Source organism: Mercenaria mercenaria, chromosome 13 (genome assembly GCF_021730395.1).
Source record: "Mercenaria mercenaria strain notata chromosome 13, MADL_Memer_1, whole genome shotgun sequence".
Lineage (NCBI taxonomy): Eukaryota > Metazoa > Mollusca > Bivalvia > Venerida > Veneridae > Mercenaria > Mercenaria mercenaria.
This window is the reverse complement of record NC_069373.1, coordinates 16399347-16422277: the sequence shown is the minus strand read 5'-3', so window position 1 is coordinate 16422277 and position 22931 is coordinate 16399347. Positions and strand designations below refer to the sequence as shown.

Genomic DNA, 22931 nt, shown 5'->3' with positions numbered 1-22931 from the left:
ACCTCTACTAAAATTGTTCAAATCATGACCCCGGGATCAAAATTGACCCCGCCCCAAGGGTCACTTGATTTTACATAGGAAAATCTTCAAAAATTTTCTAAAAATAAACCAGAAGGCCTAGGCTTAGATATTTCACATGTTGCATTGCCTTGTGGACCTCTACAAAATTTGTTCAAATCATGACCCCCGGGATCAAAATTGACCCTGCTCTTGGATTTCATATATGTTGTCTATAAATCCACAGTGTCTACTGAAAAGCTTTAGATTTATTACAGAATGCTGGTTTTTAAACAGAACAGGCAGGGCCTAGACCAAGATTAAAAAGTTTCTGTTCTTAAATATTTCAGATGGAGCTATTGCTTTCTTACAAAGAATGGCTGCTGAACTTGACCTTCCATTCAGAACTGTAGAGGTAAACTCTATTTCATATTTACACGGTAATGTACGATTTAGCATGACAAGAATTATGCATGAATTCAGTTGCCCATTTTGTCTCCATGTTCAACAAGTGTTAAATATTGCTTGCCCAAATTCCAGAGACAGGTTAACATAAGGAATCATCTTGTTACATCTGTCAAACCAGGAGCCTCTGTGGCTGAGGGGTCTGGTGTCTGACTTAGCATCATGTGCCGGTCACCTGTGTGGGTTCGAATCCTGCTTTGTGCCCGTTCATGCTTGAAATACTTTTAAGTGGGGTGCTTAGGGTCTTACTTCACCATTAAAGCTGGAAAGTCACCAGGTCATATTGACTCTGTCTGTGTGTCAAAACTAAACAAACGTGAAATGTCATTGAACAGTTCTAAAAACAAAACAGTTCTACATCAATACTGATTCATTTAGAGTTTTGTAAGTAACTTCTAGCACAGACGGTTAAAGACCAATTTTATTTCTTTCAGGCCATACAAGAAAAATTTCTGTTTACAGGTGTCTCCTGGCAGGAAGATTGTTATAATGACATGGGAAGGTGAAGATCCTACATTACCCACAATACTTCTTAATTCACATACAGATGTAGTTCCAGTCTTTCCAGTAAGTGTCCTGAATTACCCGCAGTTCTTCTCAGTTCACATACAGATGTAGTTCCAGTCTTTCCAGTAAGTGTCCTGAATTACCCGCAGTTCTTCTCATTCAACAGTGTAGTTCAGTTTTCAGTAAGTGTCTAATCCCACAGTTTTCTCAATCACATCAATTAGTTCCAGTCTTTCCAGTAAGTGTCTGAATTACCCACATTTCTTTCAATTCACACAGTGTAGTCACTTCAGAATGTCTGATTACCATGTCTTCTCAATTCACATACAGATGAAGTTAGTTTTCCAGTGGTGTCAGTTCTATTAACGAGTAGTTCAGTCTTCCAGTAATCCTGATCCACAGTTCTTCTCAATTCACATACGATTATTCAGTCAGAGTGTTGATTACCGTCTCTCAAAACGTATCTCTTTCCAGTAAGTGTCCTGAATTACCCACAGTTCTTCTCAATTCACATACAGATGTAGTTCCAGTCTTTCCAGTAAGTGTCCTGAATTACCCACAGTTCTTCTCAATTCACATACAGATGTAGTTCCAGTTTTTCCAGTAAGTATCCTGTATTACCCGCAGTTCTTCTCTGTTCACATACAGGTGTAGTTCCAGTCTTTCCAGTAAGTATCCTGTATTACCCGCAGTTCTTCTCTGTTTACATACAGGTGTAGTTCGAGTCTTTCCAGTAAGTATCCTGTATTACCCGCAGTTCTTGTCAATTCACATACAGGTGTAGTTCCAGACTTTCCAGTATGTATCCTGTTTTACCCGCAGTTCTTCTCAATTCACATACAGGTGTAGTTCCAGTCTTTCCAGTAAGTATCCTGTATTACCCCTAAACCTTCTCAATTCACATACAGGTGTAGTTCCAGTCTTTCCAGTAAATATCCTGTAATACCCGCAGTTTTTCTCAATTCACATACAGATGTAGATCCAGTCTTTCCAGTAAGTATTCTGTATTACTCGCAGACCTTCTCAATTCACGTACAGATGTTGTTCCAGTCTTTCCAGTAAGTATCCTGTTTTACCTACAGTTCTTCTCAATTCACATACAGATGTAGTTTCAGTCTTTCCAGTAAGTATCCTGTATTAGCCACAATACTTCTCAATTCACATACAGATGTAGTTCTAGTCTTTCCAGTAAGTATCCTGTATTACCCACAGTTCTTCTCAATTCACATACAGATATAGTTCCAGTCTTTTCAGCAAGTATCCTGATTTACCCACAGTTCTTCTCCATTCACATACAGATGTAGTTCCAGTCTTTCCAATAAGTAGCCTGTATTACCCCAGTTCTTCTCAATTCAAATACAGGTGTTCAGTCTTCAGTTATCCTGTATACATACCTCTCATTAACTACCGAGTTCTCTTCTCAGTAATATTGTATTACCTGCAGTTCTTCTCAATTCACATACATGATGTAGTTTCCAGTCTTTCCAGTAAGTTCCTGTTAGCCCATACTTTCATTCCATGCAGGTTGATTACCAGTCTTTCCAGTATATTCCGTCTCAATTTCGCATTCTATCAATGGTGTAGTTCCAGTCTTTCCAGTAAGTATCCTGTATTACCCACATCTTCTAATTCACATACAGGTGTGTTATAGTTCCTGTTTTCCAGTTTCTTTCTCAATTCAATACAGTGTAGTTCAGTCTTTCCAGTAAGTATCCTGTTTACTACAATACTTCTCAATTCACATACAGATGTAGTTCCAGTCTTTCCAGTAAGTATCCTGTATTACCTGCAGTTCTTCTCAATTCACATACAGATGTAGTTTCAGTCTTTCCAGTAAGTATCCTGTATTACCCACAATACTTCTCAATTCACATACAGATGTAGTTCCAGTCTTTCCAGTAAGTATCCTGTATTACCCACAATACTTCTCAATTCACATACAGATGTAGTTCCAGTCTTTCCAGTAAGTATCCTGTATTACCTACAATACTTCTCAATTCACATACAGATGTAGTTCCAGTCTTTCCAGTAAGTATCCTGTATTACCTGCAGTTCTTCTCAATTCACATACAGATGTAGTTTCAGTCTTTCCAGTAAGTATCCTGTATTACCCACAATACTTCCTAATTCACATACAGGTGTAGTTCCAGTCTTTCCAGTAAGGATCCTGTATTACCTACAATACTTCTCAATTCACATACAGATGTAGTTCCAGTCTTTCCAGTAAGTATCCTGTATTACCCACAATACTTCCTAATTCACATACAGGTGTAGTTCCAGTCTTTCCAGTAAGTATCCTGTGTTACCTACAATACTCTCAATTACACATACAGAGTAGTTCCAGTCTTCCAGTAGTATCCTGTATTCTCATTCTTCTCAATTCACATACAGATGTATTTTCAGTCTTTCCAGTAAGTATCCTGTATTACCCACAATACTTCCTAATTCACATACAGGTGTAGTTCCAGTCTTTCCAGTAAGGATCCTGTATTACCTACAATACTTCTCAATTCACATGCAGGTGAAGTTCCAGTCTTTCCAGTAAGTATCCTGTATTACCCACAATACTTCTCAATTCACATACAGGTGTAGTTCCAGTCTTTCCAATATTCCTCTCAATTCATATACAGGTGTAGTTCGAGTCTTTCCAGTAAGTATCCTGTATTACCCACAATACTTCCTAATTCACATACAGGTGTAGTTCGAGTCTTTCCAGTAAGTATCCTGTGTTACCTACAATACTTCTCAATTCACATACTGGTGTAGTTCGAGTCTTTCCAGTAAGTATCCTGTGTTACCTACAATACTTCTCAATTCACATACTGGTGTAGTTCGAGTCTTTCCAGTAAGTATCCTGTGTTACCTACAATACTTCTCAATTCACATACTGGTGTAGTTCCAGTCTTTCCAGTAAGTATCCTGTATTACCTACAATACTTCTCAATTCACATACTGGTGTAGTTCCAGTCTTTCCAGTAAGTATCCTGTGTTACCTACAATACTTCTCAATTCACATACTGGTGTAGTTCCAGTCTTTCCAGTAAGTATCCTGTATTACCTACAATACTTCTCAATTCACATACTGGTGTAGTTCCAGTCTTTCCAGTAAGTATCCTGTGTTACCTACAATACTTCTCAATTCACATACAGGTGTAGTTCCAGTCTTTCCAGTAAGTATCCTGTGTTACCTACAATACTTCTCAATTCACATACAGGTGTAGTTCCAGTCTTTCCAGTAAGTATCCTGTATTACCTACAATACTTCTCAATTCACATACTGGTGTAGTTCCAGTCTTTCCAGTAAGTATCCAGTACAAGGGCTGTTCAGAATAAGGTAGACTTTTGCTGTCAGAAGCTGCATATAGCAATGTGAAATACAGTCAACCCTGTCTGTAAAGACCACCCTTAGGAGAGCCAAAATGTGGTCTTTATTGGGAGATGGTCTTTATTCACAGGTTAAGATACACTGTAAATGTAAAAATGGGAAACAAAACATGTGGTCTTAAAGGCTAGGTTGTTTCTGTTCTGAGGTGGTCTTTAACATAGGTTTGACTGTATATCATTGTAATTCGCAATCTTTTTGTAATTTGGTCATACATTTTTTGTAACATTTTTGATAGGCAAAGCGCATAGAAAGTTTTAATTACCATAGCTATGCATAACAGGCCTAGTGGCTTTTTCATTGTCATGATTTGAATTTGATTGACTATATTCCTCTAGTTACATACAGATATAGTTGATTTATTCAGTAAGTATCCTACATTATGAACAATAGGCTGCAATTCTAACTTTACATACATACAAATGTAGATAAATATCCTACATTACCAACAATAAATTACAGTCCTCAATCTACAATTTGAAGTTTATCCAATAGAATATGATTATGCTTACTGTCACCTGCTGGCTTAGCTCGGTTTAAGGGAGAGTGCAGAACTACAGATCACAGTGTCCTGAGTAAGATCCTGGGGGAAAGGTTTATGTTCTCCATGATGATTTGATAACAAACATTGTGTCTGAAGTCATTTTGTCATCCACCTCTTATTCATGCGACAAATTTGACACTTGCAGGAAACATTTAGTACTGGTACAGAATCAAGGAACACTGCCATTACATAACTGAAATTTTGTTGAGAAATGGCACTGAACCCAATATAAACAAACAAACAAAAATCTTGGTCAGATCTTCTAAGTGCACTATTATGATTATTATATTAGTTAGGCTATATTTATTGTTGATATCACATCTGGTAGATTATATAACTTGTAAAAATGTTAGTGAATAATTATGCTCCACATCTTGGAAATATTTGGTAACATTCCAGTCTGTTTTTAAGAAAAGGAAATGATTACCAGTACCATTCGGTCAAAATTTATTATGCCCCCACTTTGGGGGGGGGGGGGTGCATATAGATTTGCTCTTGTCCGTCCGTCCGTCCTTCTGAAAATGTTGTGTCGCGCCTAGCTCCAAAAGTATTTGACGTAGAGTCACAAAACTTTACAGGAATGTTGGTCAGCATGTGTAGTTGTGCACCTGGGGTTTTGCGTCCGGATTCATTCAGACATGTAGAAGTTATGGCCCCTGACTTTGTAAAAATTGGTCATTTTAGTGTTGTGTCGCGCCTAGCTCCAAAAGTATATGACATAGAGTCACAAAACTTTACAGGAATGTTGGTCAGCATATATAGTTGTGCACGTGGGGTTTCGCGTCCGGATTCATCCAGTCATGTAGGAGTTATGGCCCCTGACTTAGTAAAAAATTGGTCATTTTAATGTTGTGTCGCGCATAGCTCCAAAAGTATTTGACCTAGAGTCACCAAAGTTTACAGGAGTGTTGGGCAGCATGTGCAGTTGTGCACCTGGGGTTTCGCGTCCGGATTCATTCAGTCTTGTAAGACTTATAGCCCCTGACCTAGTTAAAAATTGGTCATTTTAATGTTGTGTCATGCGTAGCTCCAAAAGTATTTGACCTAGAGTCACCAAAGTTTACAGGAATGTTGGTCAACATGTGCAGTTGTGCACCTGGGGTTTCGCATCTGGATTCATTCAGTCATGTAGGAGTTATGGCCCCTGACCTGGGACAAAATTGTCATTTTAATGTCATGTAATGGGGGCATCTGTGTCCCATGGACACATTTCTAGTTATGGCTAGGATTTTTTTTTTAATTTTGAAGGAATTGAACAAAATGCAATGATTTATGCAAGTTATATAAATGTAAGGCAGCAAAAATATTACTTACACTTTTCATTACATTAAGGCAGATATAAGTTATTTGTTTCTCAAAACACAATTGAGCCGTGCCATGAGAAAACCAACATAGTGGGTTTGCGACCAGCATGGATCCAGACCAGCCTGCGCATCCGCGCAGTCTGGTGAGGATCCATGCTGTTCGCTAACAGTTTCTCTAATTGCAATAGGCTTTAAAAGCGAACAGCATGGATCCTGACCAGCAGGCTGGTCTGGATCCATGCTGGTCGCAAACCCATTATGTTGGTTTTCTCATGGCACGGCTCAATTATTTTCAAAAAGGTAAGATACTGGTAGCCTTTATTTTTGTCATGTTTATTAATAAAAAAATATTTACCATGTAGACATCACTTTAAATAATACCATGTTGGATTTATTGAAATTTATTTATTACCTAGGAAGAGTGGAAAGTAGACCCATTCAGTGCAGAAAAGTTGGAGAACGGTGACATATATGCCAGGGGGACACAGGTATCAATAACAAATCAGAAACAGTTAAAAGCATATTTTGTAGCTTCTAATAAATACAGAAACTTTTTGTGCAATGGAATCATTTTTATGTGTCTTTAATGTTTTAAGAAAAAACAACAAAACATTTAATTCTCTTTTTAGCTCGACTATTCGAAGAATAAGTAGAGCTATCCTACTCACCACGGCGTCAGCGTCGGCGTCACACCTTGGTTAAGTTTTTCGTACCAGTCCACTTTTTGACAGTCTTTTGAGATAAAGCTTTGAAACTTTCAACACTTGTTTAGCATCACCGTGTCTAGTTATAGGCAAGAGTACATAACTCCATCAAGGATTTTGGCTGAATTATGGCCCCTTTTGACTTTGAAATCTTGGTTAAGTTTTTCGTACCAGTTCATATTATGACAAAGTCTTTTGAGATAAAGCTTTGAAACTTTCAACACTTGTTTACCATCACCATGTCCAGTTATAGGCAAGAGCACGTAACTCCATCAAGAATTTTGGCTGAATTATTGCCCTTTTTGACTTAGAAATCTTGGTTAAGTTTTTCGTACCAGTTCATATTTTTGCAAAGTCTTTTGAGATAAAGCTTTGAAACTTTCAACACTTTTTTACTATCACCATGACCAGTTATAGGCAAATGTACATAACTCCATCAAGGATTTTGGCTGAATTATGGCCCCTTTCTACTTAGAAATCTTGGTTAAGTTCTTCGTACCAGTTCATATTTTGTGTAAAGTGTTTGACATATGGCTTTGAAACTTTTATCACTTATTCAGTATAATAGTCTATATCTGTAGGAAAGAGTACATAACTCTATCATCTATTTTTGCTGAATTACAGCCCTTTTTGGACTTGGAAATCTGTTCCGTTTTCATACAAGTCTATGTTTTGTCAAAACTATTTGACATATAGCTTTTAAACTTTGAACACTTTTTATCATTATGATTTCCAGCTGTAGGCAAGAGTACATAACTCTGACAACTATTTTGGCTGAATTATGGCCCTTTTTGGACTTTGAAATTAGTTCACACATTGCCATTTAGTGCAAGACTTATCGAAATCCACAAATACTGGAACATTGTCTAATCTATTTTTTTCTTTTGTCTGAATATCTGTGTTAATATTTTGACCCCGTTATTCAATCAATTCTTCTTCGAATAGTCGAGCGCGCTGTCATCAGACAGCTCTTGTTTTGTTTCATTTGACTTTATTTTGAATTCCTTGATAATTTCTTTCTTTTTACTAGAACAAGCCAATTAAGTTTGATTAAACTTAATTTTTTGAACATTTGAAGTTAATTTACATGCACTATTTCAGATGATATGGAAAAAGTGTTGTGCATTTACAAGCATAAGTTTAGTCCAACTTGTCCAACTTTACTGGTCAAAATGTAATGGCATATTTCAAACCCTTACTGGTAGGCATGTTGTGGCTGATGCGGTTCATATGTCACTGATTCATAAATGCATTTGCCACTCACTAATGTAGGGTGTCTACTAAGGATAGCATTGAATTCTTACATGGATGACAAAGGAAGCCACTAAGACTTGGGCTATATGGTAGGTTCGTAAGGTTTTGATACTGATGATTTCCCTATCATTCTTATCATTAAAAAAATGCAAAATTTTAAGTAAGAGTGGGCAACCTGGGGTCCTCTTCCCTTTAATCACATCAAACAGCTCTAAAACTCGCAGCACTATATGACTTAAGTTAGTGTTCTGCACTTCTGTGAGAGACAATCATACAGAGAAGTACGATGAGGACTGTAAACGTCCTATTTAATCGAGGAGGATAAATAAAAACGTAGAATAAAGCTTGGATTAAGCGTACGGAAATGAAAATCAATTTATGAATTAATCGAAACATGTGAGTAAATTTGTTATAATGGCACTGTTGCTATATTTCTAAAGTCAAAATATGATATTAAAACATATGACACGTTAAAAAATCAAAATAATTTCTTAAAATTAACGTGAAATGCCCGGTTCCCTTTAATCATGGTAAAATATCTCAAAAGTAAGCACACGGACCTATACATTTTATTTCACCAAATTATAGGCCATGTGTTTATTTACAATTGTGAGAAGTTTCATCAAAATCTACATTGTAGAAAAAATTCTATTCTCGAAAATGTTATGAATGTTATGATTTTCCCATAGACTCCTATTATGAAATATTGCGTGAGGTCCAAATTTTTCAAACCAGCCTAGCAAAAAATCAAGCACACGACCCTATCTTTTTTATTTGCTGTATTTTCTAGGTATATTTTGAAGTTTTGAAAAATTGGAGTTTAATCAAATTCTACATTGTAGAAAATTTTTTGATCCAAACGTGCAGAACTACCTTAAATTGTGTAGGTGTGACATTAAACCCATCAAAAGCAAAAAAATAATTTAATAGCTTGCATATAGTGAAATTTTATACAATAAATACTTAGTGTGAACACTGTTTTTGTAAATATTTTAATGTAATGTAAGGTAAGGTAAGGGATGATTCCCTGATTGACAGCGAAATATGTGTGGTAATCTTGTGTTGTTAAAGGACCAAAAAGAAGGACAAGAGTAAAATATGACAAATTTTGAGGCTAAGATATCTTGTATGTGTTGAGAATTAGCAGCATAATTATTTGAAATGCAGAGGTTTCATTTAGAGCTAGTGTGGGTTGGCTTTCATCCAGCTATAGTGGTCTGCAGCCCTTCTGTTTGTCCTGTAGCAAATATAAAGTTCTAAATGGGAGGATCCCACCTCTTGTACTTAAATGTTTTAAGGATAGATCTTTTTTACAAGTGGAAAGTATTATTTTGAATACCATGATATATTTTCAATTTTGTATAGTCTACAGCATAGTACAGTAGCCTGTTTATCACAATGACTTTTTTTACAGATATATAGAAGCTATAAGAAAGTTGAAAAAGGCAGGAAAGAAGTTGAAACGAACTATTCATCTTACTTTTGTGCCAGGTACTCCCTCAGTCTCATCAGTAATAGTTTGTTTCTTTTTAGATGTTGGGCTATTCAAATCACTCTGCGTCCATGGTCCGTCTGTCCGTCATTCCGTCCGTCCGTCCGTTAACAATTTCTCTTTGTCGCATCTCCTCAGAAACTACTGGGGGGATTTTGACCAAACTTTGTAAGAATGATGTATTGATACCCTAGTTGTGTCCCCTGAAAATCAGACTGGTTCAACAATTTTTGAGTGAGTTATGGCCCTTTGTTTATTTTTATAATTTACAGATTTATATAGGTAAATTTTTTGAAAATCTTCTTGTCCAAAACCACAGGGCCTAGGGCTTTGATATTTGGTATGAAGCATCACCTAGTGGTCCTCTACCAAGTTGATTCAAATAATATCCCTGGGGTCACATGGTTTATATAGACTTATATAGAGAAAACCTCTTGTCCAAAACCACAGGGCCTAGGGCTTTGATATTTTGCGTGTGACATCACCTAGTGGTCTTCTACTAAGATTATTCAAATTATCCCCCTAGGGTCAAATATGGCCCCGGGGGTCACATGGTTTACATAAAAACTTTGAAAATCTTCTTGTCCAAACCACGAAGCATAGGGCTTTGATATTTGTTACGTAGCATCATCTCGTGGTTCTCTACCAAGTTTGTTCAAATTATCCCCCTAGGGTCAAATATGGCCCCGCCCCGGGGGTCACATGGTTCATATAGACTTATATAGGGAAAAGCTTTTAAAATCTTCTTGTCAATAACCTACAACATTCAAATTTGGACTACATGTATAGTTTTGAGTGGCAAGATGAACATTGACATGAGTTGACCTTGATTTTGACCTAGTGACCTACTTTCACATTTCTGCAGCTACAGCCTTCAAATTTGGACCACATGCATAGTTTTGTGCACTGGAAAAAACTTTGACCTTGACATTGACCTAGTGACCTACTTTCGCATTTTTGAAGGTACAGGCTTCAAATTTGGACCACATGCATAGTTTTGTGTTCCGAAATGAAATTTGACCTTTGATTTTGACCTAGTGACTTACTTTCACATATCTCAAGCTACAACCTTCAAATTTGGACCACATGCATAGTTTTGTGTACCGAAAAAAACTTTGACCTTGACATTGACCTAGTGACCTACTTTCATATTTCTCAAGCTACAGCCTTCAAATTTGGACCACTTGCATAGTTTTGTGTTTCAAAATGAAATTTGACCTTGATTTTACCTAGTGACCTACGTTCACATTTCTCAGTCTACAGCCTTCAAATTTGGACCACATGCATAGTTGTGTGTACCGAAAAAAAACTTTGACCTTGACATTGACCTAGTGACCTACTTTCACATTTCTCAAGCTACAGCTTTCAAAAGTGGACTACTTGCATAGTTTTGTGTTTCGAAATCAAATTTGACCTTGATTTTACCTAGTGACCTACTTTCACATTTCTCAAGCTACAGCCTTCAAATTTGGACCACATGCATAGTTTTGTGTAGCGAAAAAAACTTTGACCTTGACATTGACCTAGTGACCTACTTTCACATTTCTCAAGCTACAGCCTTCAAAAGTGGACCACATGCATATTTTTGTGTTCTGAATTGAAATTTGACATTGATTTTTATCTAGTACCTACTTTCACATTTCTCAAGCTGCAGCCTCCAAATTTGAAGCACATGCATAGTTTTGTATACCGAAATGAACTCTGACCTTGAAATTGATCTTGTGACCTACTTTCACATTTCTCAAGCTACAGCTTTCAAATTTGGACCACATGCATGGACCACATGCACAATGATGTGAACTGAAATGAAATTTGACCTTGATTTTGACCTTGAGCTAGTCTTGAAATTTGGAACAATCAAAAATGGCTCAATGGTGGGCGCCAAGATCACTCAGTGATCTCTTGTTTCTTTTTTTCAGCCTGATTTTGAAATGAAATAACAATATTTTATAGTTGATTAATTGTACCCCCCTGGTATACTGGTTTCAGGTTGTCCGTCTGTCTGTCCGTCTGTCCGTAGACACAATCTTGTGCGCACCATCTCTCCTTATCCCCTTGACAGAATTTAATGAAACTTCACACAAGTGATCAGTACCAACAGTAGTTGTGCATGGGGCATGTTAGGTTCTTTTAGAAAAAAAAATTGCAGAGTTATGGGAGTTTGTTTTTTTGTTACTATACTATATACATAGACACAGTCTTGTGCGCACCATCTCTCCTCATCCCCTTGACACAATTTAATGAAACTTCACACAAGTGATCAGTACCAACAGTAGTTGTGCATGGGGCATGTTAGGTTCTTTTAGAAAAAAAAATTGCAGAGTTATGGGAGTTTGTTTTTTTGTTACTATACTATATACATAGACACAATCTTGTGCACACCATCTCTCCTCATCCCCTTGACAAAATTTAATGAAACTTCACACAAGTGATCAGTAACAACAGTAGTTGTGCATGGGGCATGTTAGATTATTTCAGAAAAAAAATTTGCAGAGTTATGGGACTTTGTTTTTTTTGTTACTATACTATATACATAGACACAATCTTGTGCGCACCATCTCTCCTCATCCCCTTGACACAATTTAATGAAACTTCACACAAGTGATCAGTAACAACAGTAGTTGTGCATGGGGCATGTTAGGTTCTTTCAGTGACAAAAATTGCAGAGTTATGGGACTTTGTTTCTTGTTAACATACTATGTACATACAGTCTGCATATGCAATCTTGTGCGTGCCTAATCTACCAAACCCTTGCACACAATTTAATGAAACTTCACACAAGTGATCAGTACCAACCCTAGTTGTGCATGGTGCATGTTACATTCTTTTAGATAAATATTCTGCATAGTTATGGGACTTTGTTTTTTGTTACTATACTGTATACATACAGTCTGTATACATACAGTCCACATAATTATGCAATCTTGTGTGTGTCAAATTGCAGTGTACTGTGTCAGTGCATGCGGGGGGTACATTCATCACCTTTAGTGATAGCTCTAGTTTATATAGAAAATACACAAGAATATAGACTAGAATCTTTCAAATTAGGGACATTCTGAACCAAAAGACTCAGGCTATTATATGGACAACTGAGTTTTGCTGACCACATTTTAGTACTGTCTGGACCATGTTTATGAAAGTTCTGGTCCACAGGTTTTTAGCTCACCTGAGCAATGCTCAGGTGAGTTTTTCTGATTGCTCGATGTCCGGCGTCCGTCGTCTGTCGTCTGTCGTCCGTCGTCTGTCAACATTTAGCTTGTGTATGCGATAGAGACTGTATTTTTCAATTAATCTTCATGAATATTGGTCAGAATGATAACCTTGATGAAATCTAGGCCGAGTTCGAAAATGGGTCAACTCGGGTCAAAAACTAGGTCACTAGGTCAAATCAAAGAAAAACCTTGTGTATGCGATAGAGGCTGTATTTTTCATTTAATCTTCATGAATATTGGTCAGAATGATAACTTTGATGAAATCTAGGCCGAGTTCGAAAATGGGTCATCTCGGGTCAAAAACTAGGTCACTAGGTCAAATCAAAGAAAAACCTTGTGTATGCGATAGAGGTGGTATTTTTCAATTAATCTTCGTGAGTATTGGTCAGAATGATAACCTTGATGAAATCTAAGCCGAGTTCAAAAATGGGTCATCTCGGGTCAAAAACTAGGTCACTAGGTCAAATCAAAGAAAAACCTTGTGTATGCGATAGAGGCTGTATTTTTCAATTCTTCTTCATGAGTAATGGTCAGAATGATAACCTTGATGAAATCTAGGCCGAATTCGAAAATGGGTCATCTCGGGTCAAAAACTAGGTCAATAGGTCAAATCAAAGAAAAACCTTGTGTATGCGATAGAGGCTGTATTTTTCAATTGATCTTCATGAATTTTGGTCAGAATGATTGCCTTGATGAAATCTAGGCCGAGTTCGAAAATGGGTCATCTCGGGTCAAAAATTAGGTCACTAGGTCAAATCAAAGAAAAACCTTGTGTATGCGATAGAGGCGGTATTTTTCAATTGATCTTCATGAATTTTGGTCAGAATGATTACCTTGATGAAATCTAGGCCGAGTTCGAAAATGGGTCATCTGGGGTCAAAAACTAGGTCACTAGGTCATATCACGTAAAAACCTTGTGTATGCGATAGAGACTGTATTTTTCAATTGATCTTCATGAATTTTGGTCAGAATGATTGCCTTGATGAAATTTAGAACAAGTTCGAAAATGGGTCATCTGGGGTCAAAAACTAGGTCAATAGGTCAAATCAAAGAAAAACCTTGTGTATGCAATAGAGGCTGTATTTTTCAACTGATCTTCATGAAATTTAGCCAGAATGATTACCTTGATAAAATCTAGGCTGATTTCGAAAATGGGTCATCTGGGGTCAAAAACTAGGTCACTAGGTCAAATCGAAGAAAAACATTGTGTATGCAATAGAGGATGTATTTTTCAATTGATCTTCATGAAATTTGGTCAGAGTGATTGCCTTGATGAAAACTAGGTCGTTTTGAATATGGGTTATCTGAGGTCAAAAACTAGGTCACTAGGTCAAATTAAAGAAAAATCTTGTGTATGCGATAGAGACTGTTTTTTTCAGTTGATATTTATGAAATTTGGTCAGGTTGATTGCCTTAATGAAATCTAGGTCGAATTTGAATATGGGTCATCTGAGGTCAAAAACTAGGTCACTTGGTCAAATCAAAGAAAAAACTTCTGTATGTGATAGAGGCTGTATTTTTCAGTTGATCTTCATGAATTTTGGTCAGAATGATTGCCTTGATAAAATCTAGGTCGAGTTTGAACATGGGTCATCTAGGGTCAAAAACTAGATCATATCTAAGAAAATGCTTGTTTTATCGCAAGAGACCAATTTCTTGGTCCAATCTTAATGAAAATTGGTCAGAATATTTGTTTCCATGAAATCACTAGGTCAAACATGTTTTACACTGTTATGGAGTGTTTCTTAGGTGAGCGACCTAGGGCCATCTTGGCCCTCTTGTTTTCAGTTGATATTTATAAAATTTGGTCAGGTTGATTGCCTTAATGAAATCTAGGTCGAATTTGAATATGGGTCATCTGAGATCAAAAACTAGGTCACTTGGTCAAATCAAAGAAAAAACTTGTGTATGTGATAGAGGCTGTATTTTTCAGTTGATCTTCATGAATTTTGGTCAGAATGATTGCCTTGATAAAATCTAGGTCGAGTTTGAACATGGGTCATCTAGGGTCAAAAACTAGGTCATTTCTAAGAAAATGCTTTTTTTATCGCAAGAGACCAATTTTTTGGTCCAATCTTTATGAAAATTGGTCAGAATATTTGTTTCCATGAAATCACTAGGTCAAACATGTTTTACACTGTTATGGAGTGTTTCTTAGGTGAGCGACCTAGGGCCATCTTGGCCCTCTTGTTTATTAAATATTTGTTAATTTCTGAGAGTGATTAGTAATTTCTATTATTTAGTAAGTACATGTATATAGCTAAATAAGGTTAAAAGTCCGTGGATAATTAGTGTTATATAGGACAATGTTATGGATGAACATGTTTTAGAACCAACCTGATCATGGTAGTTTATATATTTTATATTGGAGTTCTAAATAACTAACTTATATGTAAACGAACAATATGTATTGTTATATTGTTAATAAACTATATGATAAACAATCATTCTAGAACATTAGACAAACACATTTTATCCAGAACTTTCTAAAATATGGTCCAGGTTGTCTGGTCTGGGTTGTCCCATGGTAAGGATTATCCGAGTACTGATCCACCAAAATAGCTTAACCCTTACCATGCTGGACACGATCGGTTTTGCCTTTTCGACCAGTGTAGATCATGATCAGCCTGCACATCCGTGCAGTCTGATCATGATCTGCACTGTTCGTCATTCAGTCAGTGCCTTTTGGTAAGCACCCCTTTTAACAATTAATGGTACTGTCCAAATTGGAAGATGGGCAAGTTCATTATAGGTTATTATTGTGGGAGACATATTGATTTACTCCTGTCTGTGTGTCTGTCCATGTGCCTGTCAAAAATCGTGTCCACGCTCTAAGTTGAACATTTCTCATCCAATCTTCACCAAACTTGAACAAAATGTGTTTGACCATAAGACCTCAGCCAGGTTTGATAACTAGTCAAATCGGCCTAGGTACTTCGGAATTATGGTCCTTGAATTACTGAAAATCGCTCAAGTCTTGGGGCATAATTGACTCACATTCTACTAGCCATGTGAATAGTAGTATAGAGTCATTTATGCCCCAAGACCTAATCGTGTCAGATGATTAGGCAGTTTAGGTCCTGATGCATGGTTGTCTCATATACTACTATTTTCTCAAAAGCAGCTCTAGTTTTTGGAGACACTTTCCATGTCGAGCTCTTCGCACACCATACAGTTTGCTTCAAACTTTCAGTTGAACATCCATTGTGAAGATGGTCTTTACAAAAAACTTTCCTATTTAGAGGATGGTGCAGTATGTGATGGCATCCATGTCCTATGGACACAATTCTAGTTGTTTGTTTTTAGCTCAGCTGCCACATAGTGACAAGGTGAGCTTTTGTGATCACCCGTCGTCTGTCTTCAGTCTGTCTGTCAACAATTTCTTGTCTGCACGATAGAGGTTTCATTTATGATTTTATTTTAACCAGACTTGCACACAACCTGTATCACCATAAGATCTCGGTTCCTTTCTTGAACTGGCAAGATCCCATTATGGGTTCCAGAGTTGTGGCCCCTGAAAGGGCCAAAATTAGCTATTTTGACCTTGTCTGCACAATAGCAGCTCTATTTATGATTTGATTTAACCAAACTTGCACACAACTTGTATCACCATAAGATCTTGTCTCCTTTTTTGGACTGGCCAGATTCCATTATGAGTTCCAGAGTTATGGCCCCTGAAAGGGCCAGAAATAGCTATTTTGACCTTGTCTTCACAATAGCAGCTTCATTTATGATTTTATTTTAACCAAACTTGCACACAACTTGTATCACCACAAGATCATGTTTCCTTTTATTGAACTGGCAAGTTTCCATCATGGGTTCCAGAGTTATGGCCCCTTAAAGGTCCATAATTTGCTGTTCTGGCTTTTGCAGCCATATAGAGACTTCATTTATGGTTTGATTTAATACAAACTTCCAAAATATCTTCAACAACAATAAATTTTGGATTCCATGATGAATCTGTCAGTTCCAGTTGTAGTTTCTAGAGTTATTTCATATCTGATCACCTCCCCAGATTGTAATCAAAATGGATTTATATCAGTATAGGACTTATTTGAAATTTCATTATTGTCATTAGTTGGACTGACTCAATCAGGGTAGATAACTATGGACTGATTTTAAGTCAAATTACCTCCCTTTATTTCAAATTAAAATTGGTATATCTCCATAACTAATGAAGGTACTGATCTGAAATTTCATTTATGTCAACAGATGGACTTGGACAATCAGTGAAGATACATATAGACTGAATTTATGACAAATTACCTCCCTTTATTTTTTATCTAAATGAATACACCTTAGCAGCTTCTAATGAGATTGGTTTGAAATGTTATTAATGTCTTCCATGGTAAGAAATAGTCATATTAGATAACTCTTGATTGAACATTTATCAATATGAATACTTTACTAATATATTGTTGTATAGGCTTGTACTCTGTATCTTCTACATGCATATACCAATGCATGATTACCTCCCCTGATATTAATAAAAATGAATTTATCTCGGTAAATATTTATAGAACTCATTTGAAATTTCATTATTGTCTTTAGTTGGACTGAGGAAATCAGGGTAGATAGCTTTGTACTGATTTTTTGTCAAATAACCTCCCTTTGTTTCAAATTAAAATGGGTGTATCTCAGTAACCAATGAAGATACTGATTTGAAATGTCATTTGTGACATCAGATGGACTCGGACAATCAGGGTAGATAACTTTGACTGAATTTATGACAAATTATCTCCCTTTATTTTATGTAAACGAATATATATAAGCAGCATCTAATGAGATTGATTTTAAATGTTATTTAAGTCTTCCAGGGTAAGGAATAGTCATGTTAGTACAAAAATGCAGCATTTGAGCCTAGGACCCTCAAACTTTGTATTGAAATTTGCCCTGACTAGGTCAAAAGGGACTGTTACAAGAAAATGTTTATCCTGATGATATCTAATGTGTATGCTAGGGCTGTCATTGACAGAAACTATATCGATGTATCAACGATATTTTTTGGTCGATCGATTATCAATTCCCATTTTCAAAAATCGATATTTTACAGAGAGAAAAAACTATGCAAATAAACACTCAGACCCTAAAAAACAACTAAAGTTCACAAAGTTGTAAATTTGAATAAATGCAAAAAAAGGAGTGAAGGCAAAATAAAAATGAAAGATGTCATTAATTTTTATGTATTTCTTTTATTTCATAAATACAAATACAACACAATCAAACAGAAATATGGAAAGTAGGCAATAAAACTTAAAATAGCATTTACAGGAAGGTATGTAGTATGCATATGAACAAATAGGTCGTTAATCTAACTTGATAATCAATATATCGATGTATCGTCGATATTTGTCTTCTGATATATCGGTATCATCGATACATCTAAGACCCAATCAGTGACAGTCCTAGTGTATGCCTATGTGCTCTATGTCAAAACTCATATCATTTTGAGCAGTGGTACTCAGGTGAACGATATAGGGCCATCATGGCCCTCTTGTTTATCTTTTATGAACAGTTTTGGTAAAATATTTGTAAAAATAGGTGGTAAATGTGTTTTTTTTGTATTACAGATGAAGAGATTGGTGGTGTCTTAGGCATGAAATTATTTGTGAAACATGAAGAATTTAAGAAGTTGAATATTGGCTTTGCTTTGGATGAAGGTATAAAACTGACCTTGGAAAGAACTTATAATTTTGTACTTCAAAGTAAAATGCAAAATTTGTGAATAGTTTTCTTCAGCAGACATATTTATATAAACATACAGTAGAACTCGAATATAGAGAACTCAGTTATAAGGAAATCTTGGATATAGTGAACACTTCAAAATCCCCAGTTTTTGTCCCGTATAAAATAGGTGGGGTATACAAACTTGGCTATAGTGAAATGTCAGTTACACAGTTCACTTTTTTGGGGTCCCTAAAGGCAAAAATGGATATAAACTGATTGGATATAGCAAACACTATGACTTGTTCCTTTATTTGTGTCTTCTTATATTAAACTGCGGTCAGAATGTATCCATTTAAAAATATGTATAAAATGTTTTTTTTATAACCAAAACTAAGCATGTGTTGATCAGTTATACAGAACAGCATGCATTTCACTGACAGAGACATTGCATCAAAGGCTGACTGCCCAACACTAGATCGAAAAAAAAGACTGCACAACAATATTGAAGCAAGATTATATGTCGAAATTGGTGGTCAGCATAGTAAAATTGTGCATTCCAGTAAAATCATAAATTTATCAAAACAGTAATACCGGTCGATAAAAATTACCAGATTTCAACTACAGTTTCCATTTTTTTTTTTAGCGAATTAAGAAATATCATTAAGTATCAGATTTATCTTCATGGTAATTGTTTGGTGTATTATGTCTGGAGAGCGAATGTTTAAAAATGGAAAAAGCAGATTATATGTATAATTCTAATGATTGTATTTTGTAGGTTTAGCCAACCCCAAAGATGCCTACACAGTGTTTTATGGTGAAAGGTGTTGTTGGTGTAAGTATTCCTTAATCTTTAGCCTGCTGGTAAGCACCCCTTTTAACAGTAAATGGTTCTGTCCAAACTGAAAGATGGGACAAGTTCATTACAGAAGCTAGCAGGGTAAGGGTTAATTGCTTACTGTTGACAGGACTACAAGTATGGTATATTTCAAAAGCCTTCTTTACAGTCTGTGTCTGCTGAAGTGCTATATTTGACGTGTGATTCTCATGTAATATTTATGTTTGTTTAATATGTATGAATTGCGTGAAAGATAGTGAACAACACACCAAACATAAATAAGAGACTAGTACACATATATGACAATATTATGAATCCTTGAATTTACACAAAATACAACCATTAAGCAACTTCAGCTAATTGAAATGTCGATGATTGTACAGTTTGTTGACTAGCTTTAAAATACAGCTTGACTATCAAATGAATTGCATATAAATATTGGTGCTGCAGATTCCATACATGTGTAATTCACAAATTTTTGACCCCATGGACCACCCTATAATCATGGGTGCGCATTATACATAGATGCGCATTATGCATGGGTATTTATGGTATTTATGATGGTATACCAGCTAACATGACTGGCACTGAGTTACTGTTTTATGACTATTTTGATACATTACAGGGCTACATGTAATATGCCATGGTAACCCTGGTCATGGTTCAAGATTTATTGAGAACACTGCAGCAGAGAAAGTGGTTTGTATATCAAATACATTGTCTAGTATACATCAGTATACATTTTGCATAGTTCAGATAATTATATGTTGCTGCAAAACCATTCATTTGAAAATTTCGCATTTAGGTAGTGTTACAGGAGCTAGATAAGTGTTGCTGACAGATTCTGATTGTTAGATAATTGAAGAATATATGGTGCATTTGTCACGAAAATTCTGAATCAATCCTTTCATTTTGACCACCTAAGGTTATAAAAAGAGTGACAGCTTTGACTTTTGCAACAAAGAATAGACTAGTTTATGAGATCAAGGTGTCATACTTGAGATACCAATGCTCATTCCAATTATTGTTATTTCATATAAAAAAAGAGGGCTGGGGACCTCATGCATTGCTTGAGAGAGCCTTAGCTGGTGCTCGGGTCATTGATGTTCAGTCAAACGGTGTTTCACTGAATAAATTGACCCAGATTAGACTGCTGTCCTATCAGGATTGGTTGTTTTTCTGAACATTTACCCTTCTTGTACCAGTTGACCATCGGCAGGCTAGAGTGATATATGTAGCTTGCTACTTTAGAAAGCTGTTGAACAAATAAATCACATATCTTAGAATATTGTAGATTCAGCTAGATAACAGTAAAATATGCATATTACATGAACTATTTGTTAATTTCAGAGAAGGATAATTAATAAATTTCTTGATTTCCGGGGGGAGGAAGAAAAGAAGTAAGTTCAGCCAACTTTCTAACCTTTTATAGCCTAGTGGTAGAGCTTCGCTTCAAGCGCAGGAGGTCGTGGGTTCGATCCCCGGCCGCATCATACCAAAGACATGAAAAATGGTACCAGTAGCTTCCTTGCTTGGTGCTCAGCATTAAAAGGGGAACTGGCCTCTTCTCCCATACCCTCATGGCGATGGATTCCATCAGGAATGAGGTGTCAAGAGTGATTAATATAAGTTTTAGAACTTGCTTTACAAAATAATGTATAAACTAAGAAGTTTAGGTATCTTTTGTCTGAAGCTGTAATGTAAAAGAAAATTGTAATAACTACCGACTATACTGCTTGGAAATTTGACCACAGAGGACGAGATTCAAATACCTTTGACTGTCAGTTTTACACAGTTCTTACCTAATATACCTTCAACCTTTGAAAAGAATTAACTAAGGCACTGCAAGGTTAATTTTAGTGTTCTATCTTATTACTTTTACAAGTTGCAATTTATACCTGATATCTGTCTTAAGCTCACCTTCAGCACTTTTCTATTGTGATCACTTGTTGTTGGTCATCCATTGTCTTCAATAGTTTAACTGTTACCACTCTTGAGGTCACGTTGTAAGCCAAATTCCAATGAAACTTGCTCAGAATGGTACCCTCAGTAATATCTTGGAAAGGTTTTGTTAGTGAGTCATCTAGGTTCAGAAGGTTAAAAGGTCAGTTGATAGGAAAACCTTATTAACACATTAGTAGCCACTTTTTCCACCTCGTCTGCATAAAACTTTGTCAGAATGTTTGTCTCAATGGTTATTTCAGGTTCAAAACTAGGTCACAGGTCAGATTCTAGGAAAAGCCTTGTGAACACTCTACAAGCCACACTGTTTACTTGATCATCATGCATGTTTGTCAGAATGTTTGTCTCTATCAATTCTAGATCAGTATCAAAACAATATATAAGGTCATATTTTTCTTGAACTTCATAAAACTTTATCAGAATGTTTGTCCTTATGAAGTCTAGGTCAGTTTCAAAACTGGGTTATATAAGGTCTTAAACTAGGTCACTAGGTCATACATGCCATATCTCCCGCCGGGAGACTTTTTCTCCCGTATTTTCAGTATATCTCCCGGTCTCCCGCCGGGACATGAAAACCTCCTGTAAAAAAATAAATTCTGAAAAAAAGTCCTCTGTCGAAAAATCGTATCTCAGACCCAATGTAGACCTTTAGAAAATACTTGAAATTCAATATCGAGTAAGTAAAGAGCTATAAGTAATAATCATGCATTCTGTACACAATTGTTGGCTTCACTCATCAATTCAGTATAGTAAACTTGATGGCTTTTTCAAGAAAACGGCTATTTAGCGCATAAAAAATGAGCGAATAAAAGTCTCCCTTATTTTTACCCAAATCTCCCTTAAAAAAAGCCCTGTTGAGGCAAATCTCTCTTATTGACCATCTGAAAATATGGCATGTATGCTAGGTCAAGTGCTAGAAAAACCTTGTTAATACTGTAAGTAGCCACATTATTTACTTGATCATCATATCAAAATCTTCGTCGTAATGTTTGTTTCTATGAAACCTGAGCTGCTTTTAAGACTGGGTTGTCATTGGTAAGAAAACTAGGTGACACGGTTAAGTCATAGAAAAACCATGTTAACACTCTAGAGGCGGCGTTTTCTATGTGTGTCAGAATGTTTGTCTTTGATATTTAGGTTAAAAAGTTGGTTTCCTGTGGTCAAAAACTAGGTCAGTAGGTTAACAAATCTACCTGATTTACACAAAACATGGTGAGATTATTTTTAGTTGCGGGTTTATCCCGCTACCAAAATTAAGTGTATTTTCTGACAATCATGTAGCATCTTTATTTGATTCCAAATCACATCCAAAGGAATTTGTTCATGTGCTACACAAAGTAGTCCCATTCATGAACAATGCGGATGAATTATCAATGATCAAGCAGTTCTTATTCATCCTCTATCCATTCACACTGGCCATTTAGATTATATAAGATCTGTCAATGATTAGGTATTCCAGTCCATGGTTACATCACTGACTTCCAGCTGTTCATGTAAGGTCAGGCAGAGTTTATCTTAGATCGAGGCATATTAGTATTTGTTTCTTATACATGTATATTTATAGATTGGCATTTAAAATGAAAATAACTCTAGCAAAACCCGCAGC

The 22931-nt window shown here is 36.2% G+C and overlaps 1 protein-coding gene across 1 annotated transcript in view; it reads left to right on the top strand.

Annotated features, from left to right (window-relative positions):
• The window catches only part of LOC123529625 (aminoacylase-1-like), a 41534-nt gene that overhangs the window by 5592 nt on the left and 13011 nt on the right, over positions 1-22931 (top strand). Inside the window, exons 2-9 of the mRNA XM_053521268.1 lie at positions 348-412; positions 925-1029; positions 6616-6710; positions 9572-9648; positions 18432-18521; positions 19304-19360; positions 19989-20062; positions 20714-20763. Coding sequence (XP_053377243.1) covers positions 348-412; positions 925-1029; positions 6616-6710; positions 9572-9648; positions 18432-18521; positions 19304-19360; positions 19989-20062; positions 20714-20763 — 613 coding nt within the window. The remainder of the gene's footprint in view (positions 1-347; positions 413-924; positions 1030-6615; positions 6711-9571; positions 9649-18431; positions 18522-19303; positions 19361-19988; positions 20063-20713; positions 20764-22931) is intronic.